General features: G+C 42.0%; 2 protein-coding genes across 4 annotated transcripts in view; one reads left to right on the top strand and one right to left on the bottom strand.

Moving 5' to 3' along the window:
* The window catches only part of LOC118395568 (neurotrophin receptor-interacting factor homolog), a 384,346-nt gene that overhangs the window by 7,471 nt on the left and 350,340 nt on the right, over positions 1 to 26,535 (bottom strand). Inside the window, exons 1-3 of one of the 3 annotated variants that reach the window (XM_035789406.2) lie at positions 7,363 to 7,837; positions 6,867 to 6,997; positions 4,951 to 5,115 (exon numbers count right to left, since the gene is read on the bottom strand). In XM_035789406.2, the coding sequence (XP_035645299.1) occupies positions 4,951 to 5,115; positions 6,867 to 6,997; positions 7,363 to 7,645 (579 nt within the window). In that variant the 5' untranslated portion in view covers positions 7,646 to 7,837. Of the gene's footprint in view, positions 1 to 4,950; positions 5,116 to 6,866; positions 6,998 to 7,362; positions 7,838 to 12,891; positions 15,730 to 22,458; positions 22,645 to 22,843; positions 22,975 to 26,535 lie in introns of those variants that run through there. The other 2 variants (XM_052465143.1, XM_052465145.1) reach the window with 2 other exon arrangements.
* Positions 1 to 26,535, top strand: part of LOC118395564 (neurotrophin receptor-interacting factor homolog) — a 238,501-nt gene that overhangs the window by 140,951 nt on the left and 71,015 nt on the right. The window lies entirely within an intron of this gene.

Genomic DNA, 26,535 nt, shown 5'->3' with positions numbered 1-26,535 from the left:
CATGGAGTGTTTACCCATCCCCACTATGTTTGAGTCCTACACTGTAGTTACAGAATTACTTCATTGTTGTTAAACCCATCATGGTGGACATAAATATGATATGATGTTGTGGGTAAAAATAAGCTATGATAAGTCAAAAGTCATCAGACAAACCTGACTAAACTATTTTGACGTGTACAGTAGGTTTGTTAGTGTGTGGGTATGTGTAGCTACAGTAAGCTCCAAATATATTGGGACAGTGACACATTTTTTTGGGGGGTATGATATTTGTGCTTCTCTAACCTCACTTTTTTGTGCCATTACTTTTGGTCCCCTAAAATGGGGAGACTATGTACAACAAATGTTGTAATTTCTAAAAGGTTCACCCGATATGGATTAAAAATACCCTCAGTTTAAAACGGGCAGTCTGTACTTAATCCTCATAGTCATTGTATCATTTATAATCGAAAGTGCTCAAGTACAGAGCCAAAACAAAACAAAAATTGCCACTGTCCCAATATGGAGCTCACTGTTTATTTAGTTATAAAGCGCTGTCGGGTATATGCAAAATAGGGTGGTATCAGATGTAATATACAAAAGAGAGTCTCAATGAAAGTCTTAGAAAGTGTAGTGTTTATTAAACATAAACAAGTTTAAATGCATCATATGAAAACCACGTCTAAACTACAAATCTGTTTGATAAACTACATGAATTTTCTCATTAAAAGTGTCTTGGCAAAGAAATGAAGTAGTTGAATGGAAGTTATGAAATAAGCATTTGGGAACCTCATTTACAGTGCCTTCAGAAAGTATTCATACCCTTTGACTTATTCCACATTTTGTTGTGTTACAAAGTAGGATTAAAATGGATTAAATTGAAAAGAAAAATGTCAACGATCTACACAAAATACTCTGTCAAAATAGAAGAAAAATTCTAGCAGTAGGAAAAATAAAACACTAATATATCATAATTAGATAGGTATGTAACCCCCTGAGTCAATACATGTTAGAATCCCCTTTGGCAGTTTTGAGCCTTTTCGGGTAAGTCTAAGAGCTTTCCACACCTGGATCAACCAACAATTGGCCATTATTCTCTTCAAAATTCTTCACATTTTTTGAAGCTGTGGGCCAGAAGAGAAAATAACTTGACCCGGCCATGAAAGCTGCCAAAGCGTGTGGGTACATTGCTTACATCCGATATGACAAGCTTATTGTCCACCCGCAGCAAACACACACACACACACACAACTGATTAATGGACTGCTGAATGTTTGTTTTTTCTCTTACTTTGTTATTTTCTATATTATGTCTGTCTCTGAGAGGCTACCCAGGAAAGAAATGACTCATTATTATATGTAGCCTTAGAAATAAGGTTAATGAAATCAATAACTTGCTAACATCAGATAGTATTCATATATTAGCAATTTCTGAGACTCACTTAGATAATTCCTTTGATGATACAGCAGTAGCAATTACAAGGATATAACATCCATAGAAGAGACATACATGCTTATGGGGGAGGTGTTGCTATTTACAGTGCCTTCAGAAAGTATTCAGAACCCTTGATTTTTTACACATTGTTACGTTACAGGCGTATTCTAAAATATATTTTTTTACGATACCAGATCTCACAATACCCCATAATGACAAACCGACAACAGGTTTAGACATTTTTTCAAAATTATTTTTATTTCTATTTATATAAGTATTTAGACCTTTTGCTATGAGACTCGAAATTGAGCTCAGGTGCATCCTGTTTCCATTGATCATCCTTGAGATGTTTCTACAACTTGATTGGTGTCCACCTGTGGTAAATTCAATTGATTGGACATGATTTGGAAAGGCACACACCTGTCTATATAAGGTCCCACAGTTGACAGTGCCTGTCAGAGCAAAAACCAAGCCATGAGGCTGAAGGAACAATCTGGGGAAGGTTACAAAAACATTTCTGCGGCATTGAAGGTCCCCAAGAACACATTGGGCTCCGTCATTCTTAAATGGAAGAAGTTTGGAACCACTAAGACTCAAGCTGAGCAATCGAGGGAGAAGGGCCTCTAAAGGAGTTTCAGAGTTCCTCTGTGGAGATAGGAGAACCTTCCAGAAGGACAACCATCTCTGCAGCATTCCACCAATCAGGCCTTTATGGTAGATTGTCCAGACGGAAGCCACTCCTCAGTGAAAGGCACATGACAGCCCGCTTGGAGTTTGCCAAAAGGCACCTAAAGGACTCTCAGACCATGAGAAACAAGATTCTCTGGTCTGATGAAACAAAGATGGAACTCTCTGGCCTGAATGCCAAGCGTCACGTTTGGAGGAAACCTGGCACCATCCCTACGGTGAAGCATGGTGGTGGCAGCATCATTCTGTGGGGATGTTTTCAGCGGCACGGACTGGGAAAGATGAACAGAGCAAAGTACAGAGAGATCCTTGATGAAAACCTGCTCAGGACCTCAGACTGGGGCGAAGGTTCACCTTCCAACAGGAAAACGACCCTAAGTACACAGCCAAGACAACGCAGGAGTGGCTTCGTTACAAGTCTCTGAATGTCCTTGAGTGGCCCAGCCAGAGCCCGGACTTGCACCCGATCTAACATCTCTGGAGAGACCTGAAAATAGCTGTGCAGCGACACTCCCCATCCAACCCGACAGAGCTTGAGAGGATCTGCAGAGAAGAATGGGAGAAATTCCCGAAATACAGGTGTTCCAAGCTTGTAGCGTCAAACCCAAAACGACTCGAGGCTGTAATCGCTGCCAAAGCTGCTTCAACAAAGTACTGAGTAAAGGGTCTGAATACTTATATAAATGTGCTATTTCAGAGTGAGCAAAGCTGTCATGGGTAGCTACTTTGAACAATCTAAAATATATTTTGTTTTGTTTAACTTTTTTGGTTACTACATGATTCCATTTATGTCTTCACTATTATTCTACAATGTAGAAAATAGTAAAAATAAAGAAAAACCCTTGAATGAGTAGGTGTGTCCAAACTTTGGACAGGTACTTTTTTTGATGTGTACTCATTACGTCTGCTGTTTTTGGTCGACACAAGACAGTTCAATGGAAACGCACCGCCATAGACAACTGTCACATCTATTTTCTACGCAAACTTTCTAAATGTCAATGAAAAACCCCTGGAAAAACAGAAACATAGTTAATGAGTTGAATCAGCTGTTTTTTTTTGTCTGGGGCTACAACAAAAATGTGTGCTGTTGGGGGTACTCGAGGACTGGAGTTGGGAACCTCTGGCCTACACAGTTCAAATACATTTTGTTAGGCTTATATATGCCTTATACACTGAGTGTGCAAGGCATTAGGAATACCTTCCTAATATTGAGTTACACCCCTTTTTGCCATCAAAACATCCTCAATTCGTTGGGGCATTGACTCAAAGGTCTCCAGTGCTTCCAGAGTTGTGTCAAGTTGGCTGGATGTCCTTCGGGTGGTGGACCATTCTTGATACACACGGGAAATAGCAGCGTTGCAGTTCTTGACACACTCAAACCGGTGTGCCTGGCACTTACTTACATACCCCGTATAAAGGCACTTAAATATTTTGTCCCTCTGAATGGCACACATACACAATTCAGGTCTCAATTGTCTCAAGGCTTAACAAAAAATATTATTTAACCTGTCTCCTGCCCTTCATCTGCACTGATTTAAGTGGAGTTAACCAATGACATGAATAAGGGATCATACTGTAGGTTTCACCTGGATTCATGGAAAGAGCAGTTGTTCCTAATGTTTTGTACACTCAGTGTATATTTTACAATGTCTGGAAGCAACATTCCTTGCGAATATTCAACACTGAAATATGTTACTCTAGTAAATTCCAAATGCAACTGTGGATCTTTTGACAATTCATCTGTCTTTAATGCAGGGTTTGATCTAAACGTCAGAAGCAATCGAGTTGGAATGGTTACTTTCAATGGAATGGTTTTCTGCTGGTGTATCCTGAGGTAGCTCCTCTCTAAGAACCTCTTCCTGCAGTGCGAACCACCTTTCTCCTGTGTGGACCTTCAGGTGCATCTTCAGCTGGCTGCTGGCGGTAGAATCTCTTCTCACACTGGGCTCAGCTGTATCATTTCTCCCCTGTATGGACCCTCTGGTGTCTCTTCAGGTTGCCAGCATGGGCAAAGCGCATGTTACACTGGGTACAGCTGAAGGGTTTCTCCCCTGTGTGGACCCTCTGGTGCCTCTTCAGGTCACCAGCCTGGGCGAAGCGAATGTGACATTGGGTACAGCTGTAGGGTTTCTCACCTGTGTGGACCCTCTGGTGGATCTCCACCTTCTGGGGGCAGCTGAAGCCTTTGTTACAGAACATGCAGAGGAACCGTTTCTCTTTACTTTTGCCTGATGTTGCTCCCCCTCCCCGAGCTTGGGCTCTGACCCTGTCGTTTGAATTCAATACCTGATCGAAAAGGACATGGCTGTGTGAATCGGAAGACCCCATTGACGTGGACACTGGGTCGCAATCCCTGAACGCATGTAAAGGGGAGTGGGTCCCAACATTTAGATTGGTCTCTAAGCTTTCCCTGTAGTCTAAGAAGTCACTGGTGTTGCCCTGCGACTGTCCTCCTAAATGAGTCTGGTCTTCATTCCATGTCAGAGGAACGTCATCCTCCACTTTCACAGTCACCTCATCTACGACCAGACCCTCTCCTTTCTTATCTAGGGACCCTTCAGAGTAGACACTACTACTGTACTGGTTCCAGTCCCCTCTCATTGGATTAGTCTGTGTATCTAAGCCCACAGGCATGTCACCAGGTATCATCTGTGTCTCTGTAGCGTATGAACAGGACGGATCATTGACAGTCTGTAACATGTCACCGGAGTCCTGATGGGACATAACCGTCGTCAGGTTACCGTGAAGTAAATACTCTGAGTGGGGAGCAGGAGGACAGCCCAGTCGCCCCAGCACCATTGAAGTCTTGGGGCATGTCTCTGTCTTGAAGATGGTGTTCGACGTTCCACTGACCTCCGTGATGCCGCTGGGCTGCGCCGGGGCGGTGGTGGGGTCCTCCGTGGTTACAGGGGGCGCTCCAGCCGCTGCAGTCTGGCTGTCTCTGCTGTGCTGTGGGTTCTCTTCTCCTTCAGCCATCTCCTGCTTAACCCCAGGACCTGCAGCCTCTGCATCTGCAGACTAAAACAAGAAAAGAGAAGGTTATTACCGGTACATGAGTTGAATAACAATGTCATAGGGAAGTCTCACGAGATAAATGAGGATGTAGAGGTACAGTGCATTTCTAAAAGTATTCAGACACCTTCACTTTGTTGTTCGAGCCTTATTCTAAATTCCTCATCAATCTACTCACAAAACTCCATAATGACTAAGTGAAAACAGGTTTAGACATTTTTGCAAATGTATTAAAAATAAAACAGCAATATTATTGATTAATATTATATGTTATTTTTCTACAAAGCAATTGAGGGCAGGTGCATCCTGGTTCCACTGATCATCCTTGAGATGTTTCTACAACTTAATTGGAGTCCACTTGTGGTAAATTGAATTGATTGGACATGATTTGGAAAGGAACTCACCTGTCTATATAAGGTTCCACAGTTGACAGTGCATGCCAGAGCAAAAACCGAGCAATGAGGTTGAAGGAATTGTTCGTAGAGCGCTGAGACAGGATTGTCAAGGCAAGTATCTGGGGAAGGATGCCAAAACAATTTTGCAGCATTGAAGGTCCCCAAGAACACAGTGGCCTTAAATCATTCTTAAATGGAAGAAGTTTGTAACCACCAAGACTCTTCCTAGAGCTGGCCACCCAGCCAAACCGTGCAATCGAGAGTGAAGGGAGGTGACCAAGAACCCGGTGGACCCTGTGACAGAGCTCCAGAGTTCCTCTGTTGAGATGGGAGAACCTTCCAGGAGGACAACCATCTCTGTAGCACTCCACCAATCAGGCCTTAATGGAGTGGCCAGACGGAAGCCACTCCTCAGTAAAAGGCGCATGACCGCCTGCATGGAGTTTGACAAAAGGCACCTAAAGGACTCTCAGACCATGAGAAACAAGATTTCCAGGTCTGATGAAACCAAGACTCAACTCTTTGGCCTGAATGCCAAGCATCACATCTGGAGGAAACCAGGCACCGCTCATCACCTGGTTAATACCATCCCTATGGTGAAGCATGTTGGTGGCAGAATCATGCTGTGGGGATGTTTCTCAGCGGCAGGAACTGGGAGAATAGTCAGGATTGAGGGAAAGATGAACGGAGCAAAGTACATTGAGATAATTGATGAAAACCTACTCAGGACCTCAGACTGGGGCGAAGGTTCACCTTCCAAAAGGACAACGACCCTAAGCACACAGCCAAGAGAACACAGGAGTGGCTTCGGGACAAGTCTCTAAATATCCTTGAGTGGCCCAGCCAGAGCCTGTACTTGAACCCTATTGAACATCTCTGGAGAGACCTGAAAATAGCTGTGCAGCAACGATCCCCATCTAACCTGACAGAGCTTGAGAGGATCTGCAGAGAAGAATGGGAGAAACTCCAAATACAGGTGTGCCAAGCTTGTAGCGTCATACCCAAGAAGACTCGCTGTAATCACTGCCAAAGGTGCTTCAACAAAGTACTGAGTAAAGGGTCTGAATACTTACGTAAATGTGATATTTCAGTTTATTTTTTAGACAGTGAGAGAAATCAAAAATTCTGTTTTTTTCTTTGCCATTATGGGGTATTGTGTGTAGATCGATGATGGGAAAAAAATGATTTTAAACAATTTCAGAATAAGACTAACGTAACTAAATGTAGAAGAAACGGGGTCTAAATACTTTCCAAATCCACTGTAAGCAAGTGAATAGCTGAAGAGGAGCCTTTCGGAAATAAACAGGCCACATTTGATTTACAAAGTAACAAAAACATTTTATGCAATACTATTATACTAACCTCTATTATGATAATGTGCTGGGTTGAGGTTCCATTCCCTTCATCAACTGTGATTGGTTGGTCATCTCTCCATGTATTGTGTCCAGCTGGCTTCACAAAGCTTCTGTGGCCTCCAGTGAGATGTCCTTCACCTGAGAGTGATTGGGGCAATAGAGGTGGTTAGGTACACTATTGACAGTTTTGACATTGTATGTAAGGTAACACTTCTCATAACTTCTTGATATACTATTTATAGATCGATTGATTATGTTCCATGCATCATATTGTTTTCAATGAGTAAATAAAAGGAAATGTTGTAAATCAAGAATCTGGTTAAAATATGATAGTGTCTTAGTTATCTTGAACAAAGGAATCAGGGGAATTACTCCATGCAATCCAAAAACTGACTAACACCCAATTTTGGGCAACCATATGTACTTAACACATGTAAATCCACACGTGCGCTGAGGGGAACAGGGCGCTAAGCCTGGCAGTCTTGGCCTTCTGCTAAATGTACCTCTTGCTATTCCTCTGTACTGGTCGAGAATCTTGACACTTCTTGGACGACTTGCGAGGACGCGCTCTCGCATTGTCCTCTCTGCGCGCTCCCGTGCCATCTTCAGTTCCAGTAGCTGTAGTTTCCTCCGCAATGTCCTGTTTTCTTTCTGGCTTTGAGAAATTTCCAAACGAAACACTGCATAGTCGTCGTCTACGAGTTTACAGATCTCTGACACGGCTGCATTCGCTAGCACCTCCATGACGGAGGCTATTTGAGTGTGGAAAACCATACAGTTAGCCATTGTAAGCAGCTAGCTAGCGTTGCCTAAATAACATCTATCAACCAAGTCCAACGCGAATTTAAAAACGCTAACGTGGAAATTGTAATCCGACACTGGGGTTTGGGCAAAAGTCCGACCAAAGGCAATACAAAACTCTGGTCCAGAAACTGTGACACAGGCAAGAAGAACTAAGTACTTCCGAGTCACGGATTTTTGGAATTCTTCTGAATAAGAGTCCTGTACACTTTGCAAATGAATAATTGTGCCAAAACAATGGAAAATGTCCACAATTATCTATATATTTTATACTAGTTATCATAGAAGTAATAATTTAAAGTATTTCTATGTGATTTATTTGTTTTATTTTTTAAAGCCTAAATGGTCAACAATGTTTTTTGTGTGTGTAATCCTATCATTTATTGGACTGTACCACAGGAGGTTAAGGCACCTTAATTGGGGAGGACGGGCTCATGTTAAGGCTGGAGTGAAATGTTATCAAATACATCAAACACATGGTTTGATGTGGGATAGAGTTCCATCGAGTCATGGCTCTATGTAGTACTGTGTGCCTCCCATAGTCTGTTCTGAACTTGAGGACTGTGAAGAGACCTCTGGTGGCATATCTTGCGGGGTATGCATGTTTGTCCAAGCTGTGTGCAAGTAGTTCAAACAGACAGCTCAGTACATTCAACATGTCAAAACCTCTCACAAAGACAAGTAGTGATGAAGTCAATATCTCCTCCACTTTGGGCCAGGAGAGATTTACATGTGTAGCCGATGTGAAATGTCTAGCTAGTTAGCGGTGGTGCGTGCTAGTGGCGTTTCAATCGGCGACGTCACTTGCTCTGAGACCTTGAAGTTCTGAGACTATTGCATTTTTCCTGAGTCCCTCTTTGTGGCACCTGATCACACGACTGAACAGTAGTCCAGGAGCAACAAAACTAGAGCCTGTAGGACCTGCCTTGTTGATACTGCTGTTAAGAAGTCAGAGTAGCGCTTTATCATGTACAGACTTCTCCCCATCTTAGCTGCTGTTGTATCAATATGGTTTGACCATGACAGTGTTACTCCAAGCAGTTTAGTTTTGGAAATATTTAGGACTAACTTATTCCTTGCCACCCATTCTGAAACTAACTGTAGATCTTTGTTAAGTGTTGCAGTCATTTCAGTCGTTGTAGTAGTTGACGTGTATAGTGTTGAGTCATCCACATACATAGACACACTGGCCTTACCCAAAGCCAGTGGTATGTCATTAGTAAAGTTTTTTTAAAGTAAGGGGCCAAGGGGAATTCTACCTGGATTATGTTTGAGAGGCTTCCATTAAAGAACACCCTCTGCGTTCTGTTAGACAGGTAACTCTATCCACAATATAGCAGGGGGTGTAGGGCCATAACACATGTTTTTCCAGCAGCAGACTATGATCGATAATGTAAAAAGCTACACTGAAATCTAACAAAACAGCTCCCACAATCTCTTTATCATAATTTTCTCTCAGCAAATCATCAGTCATTTCTGTAAGTGCTGTGCTTATTGAATGTCCTTCCCTATAAGCATGCTGAAAGTCTGTTGTAAATTTGTTTACTGTAAAATAGCATTGTATCTGGTCAAACGCAATTTTTTCTAAAAGTTTACTAAGGGTTGGTAACAGGCTGATTGCTCGGCTATATGACCCAGTAAAGGGGGCTTTACTATTCTTAGGTAGTGGAATGAATTTAGCTTCCCTCCAGGCCTGAAGACACACACATTCTAGTAGGCTTCAATTTAAGATATGGCGGTAGTATTGTCCCCTTTTATCCTCAGTAATTTTCCATCCAAGTTGTCAGACCTGGGTGGCTTGTCATTGTTGATAGACAACAATAATAATATTTTCACCTCTTCCACACTCACTTTACAGAATTCAAAATTACATATACTTGGATGTGTAGTGTCAGCATTTGTTGCTGGCATGTCATGCTTAAGTTTGCTAATCTTGCCAATGGAAAAAAATAATTAAATTAGTTTGCAATATCAGTGGGTTTTGTGGTGAATGAGCCATCTGATTTAATGAATGATTGAGCTGAGTATGCCTTTTTGCCTAAATTTAATTTAAGGTGCTCCAAAGCTTTTTTTACTGTCATTCTTTGTCATTTATCTTTGTTTCATAGTGTAGTACAATGCAATATGTATGTTCAATATGAAAATCCTACTGCATTTAAACTGATAGGCCAGACTTTGGCTGCAAAATGAGCAGTGATGCTCCTCGCGTTGTAAACTCAGTGGATTTGGAAAGTAAGAAGTGCTTCTGAGTAGAATGGACCCCACCTTTTAGGTGGTACAGGCAATTAACATAATAACTATCTAGTAATCATTACCTTTAATGCTGTTAACAATAATGTCAATGCTATGACATTATTTATGCAATTATGGCGATTCACTTCCTTGTTTGATATTATTAAACACAATTCTAAGTCTGCTAACATTTTCTCATACGAATTTCAACCATTATAATTTTTTAACCATCTTCATTGCAGGACTTTTATTTTGAAGGGAAATTGCCGAGGTCACAGACTTTTTCTTGCATGTTCTTACTGGCAGAATGGAGGTTAGAGAAAGGATTTTATAGGCGTAGACCTTGCGAGCTTGTAGTCCTAAAAACCACAGATGATTTAGCATTTTCTACCTCTTCTTCGTTAGGAGATCCTTCACATTTTGTTCAATGAGATAATATCAGTCAGTTAACATGACCTTTATGAATTATGAAGCCTTTATGTGGTTGTTTTGATTATATAAATGCTTCCAAATTCACAAAGTATAGTTAGCTGATGAAGATTATCTCATAGAACAAAACGTATAAATTCTCCTGAAACTGTGTTTACCACAAACCTTATTTTCGGTGATATTATCAACAACAAGAAATCATTCATTTCCCCATAGGCTTTGGCCAAAGAGCCATGGCGGAGTTAGCCCCCGTTAGTGCATACAAAAAGACGCCATTACTATTGCGCTCAATTGGTTGGCGTCACAACTCAGTGTGGCTAAATGAAAAGGGTATGCGGGCTGTTCTTTGAAAAACGGTACTGTTTATTACATTACACATAAAACATTTCACGATCAGTATCTTTCAGAGCAGACTTGCTTAGAACAATTTCCGTAACTAACCACGTTTCCATCCAACCATTTCATGCGGATGAATTACCTGACGCAGGCAAAACGTTACGACAGGCTGATGTTAAAAAAATAATAATAATACTTAAGACAATTTATTCATTCGACATGTTTGGATCTTTCTTTATCGGTAAAATGTATTATGCAAGAAATGGCGGTGGAAACGCATTCATGCGCAAATATTGCTATATTAACCATAACTTCGAAGTAAACTTTGAGTCATGCTATGATATGTAGTGTGGTCCTCCCACTACGACTCTGTGCATGCAGTTTATTATGTTACAGATTAATTTTTATGATTAATTTCATAGGGTGGTGTAGGTGCAAAGTGATGAGTTAGACGCACCTTTCCAATAAATATCAAGGGTCTTATTCTGGTGACATGATGATCGATGCTTGGCTGCCGTTTGGCAAATAATATCGCTCATAATAATCTCATAATGAAGGTTGCCTACTGTATCTCCGAGTTTGTTGGCAAGAGCGCATGTGCCAAGACCAGAGTAGGCACATTTGCTATATAACCAGGGTTGGGAAGTAACGGATTACAAAAAAAACGGTAGCTGTAATATTTTACTTTACCAGCAAAAAATATTGTAATCAGATTAAGAGGCGGGCGACAATTTCGTTATTGTTTCATTTGTGGATTATCCTTGCATATTATCAAGATATCAAAGTGTCACCAACAAAACGTTAAACAGAGCTAGGCCTATAGCAAATGCAGCACATGGCATCCATTTTTCACATGTAAATAGCCATTTTCAGTAGCTCTCAGCATGCCATTCCATGAGCGCAACATTTATTTTTCAACTCGAATCAATGAGCCCAATCAGTCCTCCATGACACAAAATCATAAACAACATAGTAGGACTTGCTAATAAATCCTTAGTTGAGGTTATGCTCAGGTAAAACAATTTGGCTAATCTATACTTCCATATTTCCAAGTCCTATCCTTCAAGATCAAGGGGTATAACATTTATTGGAATGACTGGAATTTTGATAGACTTTGGTTTTTAAATGTAAAGATACTATTTAATCGTATTTATTATATGTAGTATAAAGCGATAGGTTAGAAGAAGCCTACATAACCAACCCATAAAGGTAACTATATATGGCCAGCTATGTAAACTTTAACATTGATTTATCCTGCAATTGGTAGCATACATTTTTGTCTTCTTCTAATGCCTCTTTAGGGGAAAGTCATTTAAAAGTAACTGAATATAATTAGATTACACTACTGATTTGGGTAATCAAAAAGTTAGTTACCTGTCAAATTGTAATCAATAATGTAACGGATTACATTTAGAAAGTAACCTACCCAACCCTGTACGGCACAATTTTTGCTGAAAAAAAAAATGAAAATGCGATGGAAACCTATTTAACTTGTATTTTCATTCAGTACATGGGAATTGGAACTGTAAAATGTATTTTTATGTGAACTACATCGTCACACACAGCCTTTTATCCTCAGAAAGTCAGTTTGATCAAAACACATCACTGGTGAGAAAATGCATACTGTTTTATGCAGATATTAGAATATTCACATTAAAATCTGTCGCAAATTGTATGGAAACCTAGCTACTGACCTAAAAGGAAAGGGTGGCTAGATCCTATCAGTGGTAAGGACAGAAACCTATAGGTTTCATAGGGGCGGCAGTGAAACCTAGTGGTTAGAGCGTTGGACTAGTAACTGGAAGGTTGCTAGTTCAAACCCCCGACCTGACAAGGTACAAATCTGTCGTTCTGCCCCCTGAACAGGCAGTTAACCCACTGTTCCCAGGCCGTCATTGAAAATAAGAATGTGTTCTTAACTGACTTGCCTGGTTAAATAAAGTTAAAATTAAAATTAAATATCAAAAAGACAACATGATTTTCATTTGCTGACAGATTTGATCACCTATTTTTTTTTACATAAAGGAACAGAGGCCAGGTTGTCTGTCAAAACATTGGTTATTAAATTATTGCATCTGAGGCTCTCCTTTTCAGCTAGCCAGCACCTCACCTAAATAGGTGTGCATTTCTTTCACCTCCAGACCACCTGATTATGTAAAATAATAATACAAAAAATAGGAACATTATGTTGTTATGAATAGAACACAGGCAAAACCAAACTCAAGAGTGGGAAATGTAGTGTTACACTTTAATGCCAGCACCTCAAACAACAAGTCATGTGAGCATACCCAGATGTTCAACTGAGGGACTTAGTAATCCAAAAAACTCTTACTGTACCCCAAGACACTATACATGATAACCATAATATGTCAGATAAAGAATGGTTCTCATATCCCCTGTGTACATCTCAAGCCACACTGCTACGATTTCTCCCCAGTGTGGACACTCCTATGTCTGATAAGGCTACTCAGGAAGGAGAAGCTCTTCACTTGAAGGGCCTTGGTGAGAACGGTCTGGTGCCTCTTCACAGAGTTTGCCTCAGTGAAGCAGTTCCCAAATGTGGGGAAGGCGTACAGCTTGTCAGCGTCCGTCCTAATGCTCATCCCCTCACGTTGTGACACAATGACACTAGAGCAGGGGATCTTTAAACTTTTTCAGCTTGGGACCCAAATGAGAAATTCTGTGTTTTCCTGGGACCCAAGCTTAGGAAAATATGCAACTATACATACATATCGGCACATTTAACTGCCTTTATGCCTAACAAACATGCAATATATACATAAACAAATAATGAAATACCCATAAATATCTTTTCATGTTTATTTTTCCCCATTTCAAAACACTCTTACATACCTGTCTAGGTTGGAACTGTTGCTGTTAATATATGCTGTTAAATATACAATAAATGATTTCATTCGGAACTGGAATAAAAGGATTGATCACATCACACAGATGTATAACAGAACACACACACACACAGGCTTTTTGAACGTGCAACCCTAAGTAACAGTACAGATAAATGTCAGGCCTACTGTACATCTTACTGAAGAAATTATTGTTGATAGAACGTCTAGGTTGGAACTGTTGCTGTTTAAAATACTTATTTTTCTATTCTGAACTGGAATAAACTGATTGATCACATCACACAGATGTAGACCAGAAAACACCTACATACACAGTCATAATGAGAGGTGTGTGTGGCTGGTTGAAGTTTTCAACCAGCAGGTCTATTCTGGACTCACTTTTTCACAGTGCAACACTGAAGTCATGCTCAGCATTGGCACTGTTTCTGTACTTGAGAACCCTGACTTGCATAGGAGTGTGGTGCCAAACTGGATCAGAACATCTACTGCTTTCTCAGTCAGGTAGGAGATCGCTTAATGCTGCAGATGAGCAACCCAGAACTGTGTGAGTGTTTGCCTCAAAAAGCATCTTGCTTCAATCAATTATTACTTGTATTTTAACAGCAACAGTTCCAATCTAGACTTGTTTAACAATAATGTCTACAGTAAAATGTACTGTATGCCTGATGATTTTTAATCTTCATCTGTACTGTTTCTTAGGGTTGCACGCTCAGTAGTTAGTTAGCTTGCTTTGGCTAACGTTAACTATTAATGTAAACTCACTCACTTTTGTACATCACCTTGGTCCGTACAATTGACCTTATTTTAGCAGCCCAAAAATGTAATACTTCCAGATCAATTGTAATGTCAATACCATTGTAAAGCACCATTTCTCCCCTTTCCAACAGAATCAATTACATGACCCCCACGCTGCCCGTTTCTGCATAATTCAAGAAGACAATGAGCCTCTTCGGGTCTTTTTAAAAATGGCGGGTGGGAAAATAGCTTTTTTTCACTTGATCTGTCCAACTTATCGCCTCTAAAATGTAAATAAAACACTATAAATACTATATAATGTGTCATTACATACCTATTTGAAGGTTTGTGTCGAATTTGAATCAGGTTTTTAGGGCAGTGCTAAAGTGATCTTAAAAATAAACAGCGGCTTTGAGAGTCATGATCGCTTGCAGTGATGATGCAAAAAATGACTAGGTATCCCCCCTTACCCCCGTCACTGTCCAATTCTTGTTTTAAAACGATGAGGGAAGTGCTACACCTGGTGGAGAGAGATTGTAAGACAGAAAGTTGCTTTATGCGTGGTGTACGTTACGACATGACACGTCACGATGTAACGGAGAGTGTTTTTTCAACTTCTCTCCAATACTAGAGCTATTACCATGTCGATCAACGCTTGAAAAGAAATTCACAACCCCGATTTTGAAGTCAACACAGTCCCATTAGCCTCGTTTGAATGTTGTGGTTGCGCACATTTCTACGAAGTGGGGTGAGTTTACGTTAGCTGTGTAACGTTACAAGGCCAGAGGATTTTTTTGAAAGAGAAACTCACATCTACTATGAGAGAGAGTACTCCCTTATTTATGCATAAATGAAATGACAACAATGCCTTGCTAGTTGACTTACTTTTCCACTTTCGAAGCACTGTTTCCTGAAGCATTCTGCCCTGTTCTGAAAGAACTCCCTGGGTTTACCGTCATGTTGTGCCTGGATGTTTGGTCAGTACGTGTCATTCTATTAATTTGTTCGTTTTGAGAAACTCATTACTATGCACTTCCCCACACAAAACATATTGTGGGCGCTCCTCGTTATTTCTCAAAGTTTGTGTGAAAGAGACAAAAAGGCATTACTGTATTTGCGTTTCATGACGATTGAGCTCAGTCAGAACTTGTGAGTTCTAGCATGAGTCCATTTCATGACAGCGGTGAGTGATGGCAACTGGGAATAACAAGTCAGTGGCTTGAACGACAGCGCTGCAGCGTGTGGGTCGCGGAGGGATCTTCAACAAAACTGCAGAAAAAAGATCGGTAAACTGGGAAGCACACGGGCATCTCCCTCTACCTCTCATACTCGCGCAGCTACCAAACTGAGAGATCGCTGCTAAGTCGACAGCGCAGTTGCACTTGGCCAAATAAATTCCAGTAGTTAATTAAATAATTATACATTTATGTTGCGACCCCTACTTTAAGAAATAGAAGCACGTTTTTCAGCTACCTCTAGCCATTGTTTGGGTGTTGGGATTGTGTGCTGTGTTATAGGCTAGGTACTTCTTGTGGCGAACACCCACCCTGACCTTGCCTGTATTGGTGGGGTAACCATGGAGGTAACTGAGGCAGGCCTTTTTATTTTGCCTTTATTTAACTAGGAACAAAGAACAAATTCTTATTTTCAATGACGGCCTAGGAACACCTGCATTGTTCAGGGGCAGAATGACAGATTTTTACCTTGTCAGCTTGGGGATTTGATCTTGCAACCTTTCGGATACTAGTCCAACACTCTAACCACTACCTGCCGCCTAGACCTTCTATGAAACCATTCCCTAGGCATTTAAACAGGAGAACAGCAAGATGACAGCAATCTGTAGTTCATTGGGAGAGGACATCAGTTCTGTATGTGAATCCATGATAACAACGGCAGAGAAATCATATCTCGAAGGACAATCAAGACAATATGCTCAACACCCCGGCCATCCTACATTCTAAGCTAGATGCCCTCAATCTCACACAAATTATCAAGGAACCTACCAGGTACAACCCTAAATCCGTAAACATGGGCACCCTCACAGAGATCATCCTGACCAACCTGCTCTCTAAATACACCTCTGCTATCTTCAACCAGGATCTCAATGATCACTGCCTGCGTCCATAATTTGTCCGCGGTCAAACGACCACCCCTCATCACTGTCAAACGCTCCCTTAAAACACTTCAGCGAGCAGGCCTTTCTAATCGACCTGGCCCGAGTATCCTGGAAGGATATTGACCTCATTCCGTCAGTAGAGGATGTCTGGTTGCTCTTTAAAAGTGTTTTCCTCATCATCTTAAATAAGCATGCCCCATTCAAAAAAATGGAGAACTAAGAACAGATATAGCCCTTGGTTCACTCCAGACTTGACTGCCTTTGACCAGCACAAAAACATCTTGTGATGTACTGCATTAGCATCGAATAGCCCCCGCGATATGCAACTTTTCAGGGAAGTTAGGAACCAATATACACAGGCAGTTAGGAAAGCAAAGGCTAGCTTTTTCAAACAGAAATTTGCATCCTGTAGCAGGATGTAACTCCAAAAAGTTCTGGGACACTAAAGTCCATGAACAATAAGAGCACCTCCCAGCTTCCCACTGCACTGAGGCTAGGAAACACTGTCACCACCGATAAATCTACGATAATTGAGAATTTCAAGAAGCTTTTTTCTACGGCTGGCCATGCTTTCCACCTAGCTACCCCTAACGCGGCCAACAGCTCTGCACCCCCACAGCAACTTGCCCAAGCCTCCCCCACTTCTCCTTCACCCAAATCCAGATAGCTGATGTTCTGAAAGAGATGCAAAATCTGGACCCCTACAAATCAGCTGGGCTAGACGTTCTGGACCCCATCTTTCTAAAATGATCTGCCACAATTGTTTCAACCCCTATTACTAGCCTGTTCAACCTCTCTTCGTATCATCTGAGATCCCCAAAAATTGGAAAGCTGCCGCCGTCATCCCCCTTTTCAAAAGGGGGAGACACTCCAGACCCAAACTGTTATAGACCTATATCCATCCTGCCCTGCCTTTCTAAAATCTTTGAAAGCCAAGTTAATAAACAGATCACCAACCATTTTGAATCCTACCATACCTTCTCCACTATGCAATCTGGTTTCCGAGCTGGTCATGGGTGCACCTCAGCCACGCTCAAGGTCCTAAAAGATATCATAACCGCCATTGATAAAAGTCTGTACTGTGCAGCCATCTTCATCGACCTGGCCAAGGCTTTCGACTCTGTCAATCAACGCATTCTTATCGGCACACTCAATAGCCTTGGTTTCGCAAATAACTGCCTCGCCTGGTTCACCAGCTACTTCTCTGATAGAGTTCAGTGTGTCAAATCGGAGGGCCTGTTGTCCGGACCTATGGCAGTCTCTATGGGGGTGCCACAGGGTTCAATTCTCAGGCTGACTCTTTTCTCTGTACACATTAATGATTTCGCTCTTGCTGCTGGTGATTCTCTGATCCACCTCTACACAGGCGACACCATTCTGTATACATCTGGCCCTTCTTTGGACACTGTGTTAACAACCCTCGAGACGAGCTTCAATGCCATACAACTCTCCTTCCGTGGCCTCAAATTGCTCTTAAATACAAGTCAAACTAAATGCATGCTCTTCAACCGATCGCTACCTGCACCTACCCGCCTATCCAACATCACTACTCTGGACGGTTCTGACTTGAATATGTGGACAACTATAAATATATAGGTGTCTGGTTAGACTGTAAACTCTCCTTCCAGACTCACATCAAACATCTCCAATCCAAAGTTAAATCTAGAATTGGCTTCCTATTTCGCAAACAAAGCATCCTTCACTCATGCTGCCAAACATACCCTTGTAAAACTGACCATTCTACCGAACCGATGTCATTTACAAAATAGCCTCCAATACCCTACTCAGTTTATCACAATACCCTACTGAATCTATATGGATTCAGTCTATCACAGTGCAATCTGTTTTGTCACCAAAGCCCCATATACTACCCACCACTGCGACGTGTACGTTCTCGTTGCCTGGCCCTCGCTTCATACTCGTCGCCAAACCCACTGGCTCCACGTCATCTACAAGACCCTGCTAGGTAAAGTCCCCCCTTATCTCAGCTTGCTGGTCACCATAGCAGCACCCACCTGTAGCATGCGCTCCAGCACGTATATCTCTCTGGTCACCCTCAAAACCAATTCTCCCTTTGGCCGCCTCTCTTTACAGTTCTCTGCTGCCAATGACTGGAACGAGCTACAAAAATCTATGAAACTGGAAACACTTATCTCCCTCACTAGCCTCCCTCACTAGCTTTAAGCACCAGCTGTCAGAGCAGCTCACAGATTACTGCACCTGTACATAGCCCATCTATAATTTAGCCCAAACAACTACCTCTCCCCCTACTGTATTTATTTATTTTGCTCATTTGCACCACATTTTTTCTCTCTACTTTTCACATTCTTCCACTGCAAATCTACCATTCCAGTGTTTTACTTGCTATATTGTATTTACTTCACCACCATGGCATTTTTTTGCCCTTACCTCCTTTAACTAACCTCATTTGCTCACATTGTATATAGACTTATTTTTCTACTGTATTATTGACTGTATGTTTGTTTTACTCCATGTATAACTCTGTTGTGTGTCGAACTGCTTTGCTTTATCTTGGCCAGGTCGCAATTGTAAATGAGAACTTGTTCTCAACTTGCCTACCTGGTTAAATAAAGGTGAAAAAAATAAACTACAAATCTGCATTCATATTCTGATGCATCCTGTCTTGAAAAAAAATTAAGTACTGAATGGAGGTAATGAAATAGGCATTTGTGAACATCATTACAGCTTACACAGTACAAACACAATACATAACAGACCTTTTTGGCGTTTTACAGTATATGCCTTATACACCGAGTGTAGAAACATCTAAGAACTAGGCTTGGGAGGTAAACCGTGTATACTGGGGTATTTGGAAACAGCCACAGAATGGTTTACCAATACCGTATTAACTATTTATTTGCAGTTTTTAAATACATTTTTATATTTGTAGCTACTTAAACCTCTATGGGATCGGTGTCCCTAAACCGGGACGGTTGTTGCTCAATATGCGATAATGTGACTAGAAAACATTGTATACAACAGCCAACTTTCCGGGACATGTCTTATATGGGCAAGCTTAAATTCTTGTTAATCTTACTGCAGTGTCCAATTTACATGAGCTATTACAGAAATACACAACAAAACACATCACAGCAAATGGTTTGATACATTCACCTCGAAAGTAAAAAAAAGAAAAAATGTACTTACATTCAGTAAACTTGTCATCCTGAGGGTTCCAGAGATAAAGTGTAGTGTAGTTTTGTTAGAAAAAATACATGTCTATATTCAAATGTAGAAACTGTGTTCTACAGTTTGACCCCACTGCTGTCTCTGGCTTCACCCCGCCAGCCTGAAGCTTTTGCACACACTGCTGCCATCTTGTGGACAACATCTAAATTACACAGAATCCTAACTCAACAACTCTTGCATTCCCGAAAATATGACTGAACATGTTTTTGTTTGTTTGTATGATCTTTTACCAGATCTAATGTGTTATATTCTCCTACATTAATTTCACATTTCCTCAAACGTCAAAGTGTTTATTTTTAAATGGTATCAAGAATATGCATATCCTTGCTTCAGGTCCTGAACAGGCAGTATCTCATTTTAGGCGAAAATGTAAAAAACGGGTCTGATCCTATTAAGCATGTACCTGCAGTCAAGTTGTGCAATACGTCAGGAGATAAAGCATATAGCGTTCTTCATTAGACATCATTTTACATTATGAAGCTTACCTCAGTTCCCCAAAACAGTTGGTTTGCAAATAGCACAACGGGAGAAAGCGGGAGTAGGTGAGTCCAGCTGTGTAGACAGGGGTCGCGTTTTATATTGAAAGTCAGTGTTTTTTGGCTTCAATAGAGTGATCAGGGATGTGCAACTATAGTTTTCCTTAACAATAAATACATTCGGGAGAAAATAGCTTCATTTTCATCAGATGACAACACAAGTGTAAAGCTATTTGACTGGCAGCCACACAAATAAATTAACTTAGAATGAAAAAGCAAGGTATTTTTTTTTTGCAAAAGCGATGTATGGCCATAGTCTTTCTAATGTTTATCACAGAAAGAATGTAGCCAGCGACATTTCCTAATGTTTTGCTTAAAGTCAATCTTGCATTTGACAGAGATTACAATAAGCATTTTACATCTGCGTTTACATCTGCGTTTACATCTGCGTTTACAAAATGCAGCAACACAATTTGCCTAAGCTTAACTTGCTAGTTATCTAAGTAAGTGGCTGAATTAATAAAGGTGACGGGCATCTTTCTCTTCTCCACTCTCTTCCCTGTCATCTTCAGAACCATTTTGGGAAACCAGGCCCTGGCATTTACAAAATTACACTGATTGGCTCAAGAGGGCGCTATTAGCAATCAACTGAAGTTTTAAAGTTTGAACAAGCATCTCTCCTGTCGAGACATGTTTACTGTTGCTGTGAAGCCCATCATGGTGGATATACACTGTGTACAAAACATTAGTGTACTTTCCATGACCGACTGACCAGGTGAATTCAGGTGAAAGCTAAGATCCCTTATTGATGTCACTTGTTAAATCTACTTAAAAATCAGTGTAGAAAAAGGGGAGGAGACAGGTTAAAGAATGATTTTTAAGCCTCGAGACAACTGAGACATGGATTGTGTATGTGTGCCATTTAGAGGGTGAATGGGCAAGACAAAACATTTTTAAGTGCCTTTGAACGGGGTATGGTAGTAGGTGCAAGGCACACCGTGTGTCAAAGACTGCAACGTTGCTGGGTTTTTCTCACTCAACAATTTACATGTGTGTCAAGAATGGTCCAACACCCAAAGGACATCCAACCAACTTGACACAACTGTGGTAAGCAAGTCAACATTGGCCAGCATGCGGTGGAACGCTTTCGACACCTCAAATATTAGGAAGGTGTTCCACACAATGTCTGGATGCAATATTTTACCCAGGAATATTCAACATTGAAATCTGTTATTCGAAATGCATATGTGGATATATTCTGCTTACGAGAATGAAAATGTATATTTGTCTTTAAATCAGGGTTTGATCTAAATGTCAGAAGCTATCGCGTGGAATGGTTACTTTCTATGTTAGAGTGGAATGGTTTATCTGCTGGTGCATCCTGAGGTAGCTCCTCTCTGAGGACCTCTTCCCACAGTGCGTACTGGCAAATGGCCTCTCACCCATGTGGACCCTCTGGTGCCTCTTCAGGTCACCAGTCTGGGTGAAACGCATGTGACACTGGCTACAGCTGAAGGGTTTCTCCCCTGTGTGGACGCGCTGGTGTCTCTTCAGGTCACCAGCCTGGGCGAAGCGCATGTGACACTGGCTACAGCTAAAGGGTTTCTCCCCTGTGTGGACCATATGGTGCCTCTTCAGGTTGCCAGCCTTGGCGAAGTGCATGTGACACTGGGTACAGCTGAAGGATTTCTCCCCTGTATGGACCCTCTGGTGGATCTCCACCTTCTGGGGGCAGCTGAAGCCTTTGTTACAGAACATGCAGAGGAACCGTTCCTCTTTACTATTGTCTGATGTTGCTTCCCCTTCCTGAGCCTGCGCTCTAGCCCTGTCGTTTGAGTTCAATTCCTGATCGAAAAGGACGTGGCCGTGTGAATCGAAAGGTGCCATCGATGTGGACACTGGGTGTAAAGGGGAGTGGGTCGCAACATTTTGATTTGTCTGTAAGCTTTCCCTGTAGTCTAAGAAGTCACTGGTGTTGCCCTGCGAGTGACCTTCTCCTAAGTGAGTCTGGTCTGCATTCCATGTCAGAGGAGGGTCACCCTCCACTTTCACAGTGACCTCATCTATGACCAGATCCTCCCCTTTCTTATCTAGGCACCCTTCAGAGTATACACTACTACTGTACCGGTTCCAGTCCCCTCTCATTGGATTAGTCTGTGTATCCAAAACCAATGGCAGGTCACCAGGTATCATCTCTGTCTCCGTAACATATGAACAGGACGGGTCATTCTGAGTCTGTAACACGTCACATGAGTCCTGGAGGGGCAGAACCGTCCTCAGGCTCATGTTACCATAAAGTAAATACTCTGAGCGAGCAGGAGGAGAGTCAAGTTGTCCCAGCCCCGTTAAAGTCTCGGTGTCGGTCTCTGACTTGAGGACGGCGTTCGGCGTTCCACTGACCTCCGTGATTCTGCATTGGGTCCTGGGCTGCACTGGGAGGGTGGCGGGGTCCTCCATGGCTACAGGGGGCGCGCCAGCTGCTCCAGTAGGAATGTCTCTGCTGTGCCGTGGGTCCTCCTCTCCTTCAGAACTCTCAAGCTTGACCAGAGACAATCCTCCAGGACCTGCAGCCTCTGTATCTGCAGACTGACACAAGAAGAAAGGAGGTTATTACCGGTACATGAGTTTAATTGGATAACAACGTAGTAAGGAAGTCTCACAAGCTCCTCTGGCAGATAAATGAGGATGTTACATGTAAGGAAGTGAATAGCTGAGTGGAGCCCTTCTGAAATAAACTGGCCACATTTGATGTACTGTAATTTTGATGTAATACTGTTACACTAACCTCTATCATGATAACGTGCTGGATTGAGGTTCTACTCCCCTCATCAACAGTGATTGGTTGGTCATCGCTCCATGTATTGTGTCCCGCTGGCTTCACAAAGCTTCTGTGGCCTCCAGTGAGATTTCCTTCACCTGAGAGTGATTGGGGGAAAAGAGGTGGTTAGGTTAGCTACTATCATTGCTATATTGTACACTATTGATACTGCCTAGAATTGGCAAGAATGTAAGGTAACACAATATTCAATAATAAAAAATGCATTGTAAAATTAATGCATTCTTTACAAGTTAAGGTAGCAAACCATTTTTAAAAAATCATATTACTCCAGTGCTAGCCTCTCTACACTGGCTTCCTGTTAAGGCAAGGGCTGATTTCAAGGTTTTACTGCTAACCTACAAAGCATTTCATGGGCTTGCTCCTACCTATCTTTCCGATTTGGTCCTGCCGTACATACCTACACGTACGCTACGGTCACAAGACGCAGGCCTCCTTACTGTCCCTAGAATTTATAAGCTAACAGCTGGAAGCAGGGCTTTCTCCTATAGAGCTCAATTTTTATGGAATGGTCTGCCTACCCATGTGAGAGACACAGATTCTGTCTCAACCTTAAAGTCTTTATTGAAGACTTGTCTCTTCAGTACGTCCCATGATTGTGTGTAGTCTGTCCCAGGAGTGTGAAGGTGAACGGAAAGGAACTGGAGGAACGAACCGCCCTTGCTGTCTCTGCCTGGCCGGTTCCCCTCTCTCCACTGGGATTCTCTGCCTCTAACCCTATTACAGGGGCTGAGTCACTGGCTTACTGGTGCCTAGGAGGGGTGCGTCACTTGAGTGGGTTGAGTCACTGATGTTGTCTTCCTGTACGGGTTGGCACCCCCCCCTTGGCGGAGATCTTCGTGGGCTATACTCGGCCTTGTCTCAGGATGGTAAGTTGGTGGTTGAAGATATCCCTCTAGTGGTGTGGGGGCTGTGCTTTGGCAAAGTGGGTGGGGTTATATCCTTCCTGTTTGGCCCTGTCCGGGGGTATCATCGGATGGGGCCACAGTGTCCCCTGACCCCTCCTGTCTCAACCTCCAGTATTTATGCTACAGTAGTTTGTGTCTGGGGCTAGGGTGTCTGTTATATCTGGAGTATTTCTCCAGTCTTATCCGGTGTCCTGTGTAAATTTAAGTATGCTCTCTCTAAATCTCTCTCTCTTCCTTTCTTTCTCAGAGGACATGAGCCCTAGGACCATGTCTCAGGACTACCCGTCCTGATGACTCCTTGCTGTCCCCTGTCCATGCTGCTGCTCCAGTTTCAACTGTTCTGCCTGCGGCTATGGAACCCTGACCTGTTCACTGCATGTGCTACCTGTCCCAGACCTGCTGTTTTCAACTCTCTAGGGACAGCAGGAGCGGTAGAGATACTCTGGATGATCGGCTATGAAAAGCCAACTGACATTTACTCCTGTTCCACCCTCAACAAATACTGTGATTATTATTATTTGACCCTTCTGGTCATCTATGACCATTTGAACATCGTGGCCATGTTCTATTATAATCGCTACCCAGCACAGCCAGAAGAGGACTGGCCACCCCTCATAGCCTGGTTCCTCTAGGCTTCTTCATAGGTTCTGGCCTTTCGAGGGAGTTTTTCCTAGCCACTGTACTTCTACACCTGCATTGCTTGCCATTTGGGGTTTTAGGCTGGGTTTCTGTACAGCACTTTGAGATATCAGCTGATGTAAGAAGGGCTTTAGAAATACATTTGATTGATAGTATCTAACGCGATCTACATTTACGAAAAACTTAGCCTAACTTAACATGGCTACCGGTAGGTAACGTTCAAAGACACAGCTCACAATATATATTTTTTTTATTAACTCCAAATCCTTGCTGTCATCTCTGCAGACCATGACTAACGTCCGATAACCCAAATGACGTATTGAGTGGCACCTTTCGAAAACCCCACATCTCCTTATACGGTTCCTTTCTAAATGTCCACTCCTTTCGAAACCACCACCTTTCCTGAGAGATGCACTGCACTGAGATATTGATTTACATATAGGTAGGTGGCAGCATGGAGACTCAAAGTGATGACCTCTCTGAGCGATGATGTCGCAACTGGGCCGCTCACACACAACTGAACACATGTGCAGGAGGCGACAAGCATATATTTACAGCCTTGGCCTTGTGCTAAATGTACCTCTTGTCATTCCTCTGTATCGGTCGAGGATCTTGACACTACTGGGACGACTGGCGAGGACGCGCTCCCGTGCCATCTTCAGTTCCAGAAGCTGTAGTTTCCTCCGCAATGTCCTGTTTTCTTTCTGGCTTTGAGTTATTTCCAAACGAAACACTGCATAGTCGTCGTCTACGAGTTTACAGACCTCTGCCACGGCTGCATTCGCTAGCACCTCCATGATGGAGGCTATTTGAGTGTGAAAAACCATACAGTTATCTAACGTTAGTATCTAGCAAGCGTTACCTAAATAACATCTATTGAAAACGTATTGTCTCCAATGCGAATTAAATACTACATGTGGTAAGTGTGTGATATTGTGCAGTTAAATGAGTCATTGAGTTCCAGGGTGTTAATAAATCCCCAAACAACAACGCTAACCTGGAAACTGTACTTGATCACTGTTTACTTTTTTTGTGTGTGGTTTTCCGGCAGACTAGACGCTGTGTTACTGCCTTTCACAGGTCGGAGTGTGAATCGCACATTTTGTTCACAAAAAAATAAGCTATTGGCTGACTCATTTATTTTTTTATGCCGGTTTGATCGCGGCAGTAATAGTAATAATAATAATGTCTGCAGTTTTCGGTTTGGCTATTTGTTTAAAGTGTATTAGTCTATAAATAAATATGTTTGCCAAAATTCGTCATACATACAATAATTATTCATTTCGGTTGCCTATCCTGACGAAGTTTGTCCTATAAAGTATTTGACCCAAGTATTTGACCCTCCCCTAACCCGGACGAATTGAACGCCGTCCTATGGGACTCTCGATCAAGGCCAAGTTGTGATACACCCTGGGATCAAATCCAGGTCTGTAGTGATGCAGTGCCTTTAAACCGCTGCGCCACTCAATGAACCCATGTACGGTGGGGCAAAAAAGTATTTAGTCAGCCACCAATTGTGCAAGTTCTCCCACTTAAAAAGATGAGAGGCCTGTAATTTTCATCATAGGTACACTTCAACTATGACAGACAATGAGAAGGGAAAAAATCCAGAAAATCATATTGTAGGATTTTTAATGAATTTATTTGCAAAGGCCATTTTCTGCATTTTCCACCCCCTTCTAATTTCCTTAATTTTGTGGCTAGAGGCTCTCGAAGCTTCTGATGAATGATACACATGAACTCATACACATTGTAAATATGAAAATAGAATAAAGTATTTCAGAAAGTGACCTACCGCTTGCATGTCAAATGACTGGGAAGCATTAACGTTTGCCATATCCACCTATCTGTAAGCATGACCAATGGCATAGCACCTTATTAATTTGTGAATTCAACCAACCAATAGGAATACCTAAACATCAAATACATATTTCTGCCATGTCATGTGGAAACATAACTAACCCTGTTACACAGGCCACTCGGTAACATTCAATGTCTTCTTAGTAAGCAACTCCAGTGTTTTAGGTTATTATCCTGCTGAAAGGTATATTAATCTCCCAGTGTCTGGTGGAAAGCAGACAACCAGGGTTTCCA

Source organism: Oncorhynchus keta, chromosome 16 (genome assembly GCF_023373465.1).
Source record: "Oncorhynchus keta strain PuntledgeMale-10-30-2019 chromosome 16, Oket_V2, whole genome shotgun sequence".
In the NCBI taxonomy this organism is placed as follows: Eukaryota; Metazoa; Chordata; class Actinopteri; order Salmoniformes; family Salmonidae; genus Oncorhynchus; species Oncorhynchus keta.
Note: the sequence above shows the minus strand (reverse complement) of the source record. Positions and strands in the feature narration are given on the sequence as shown.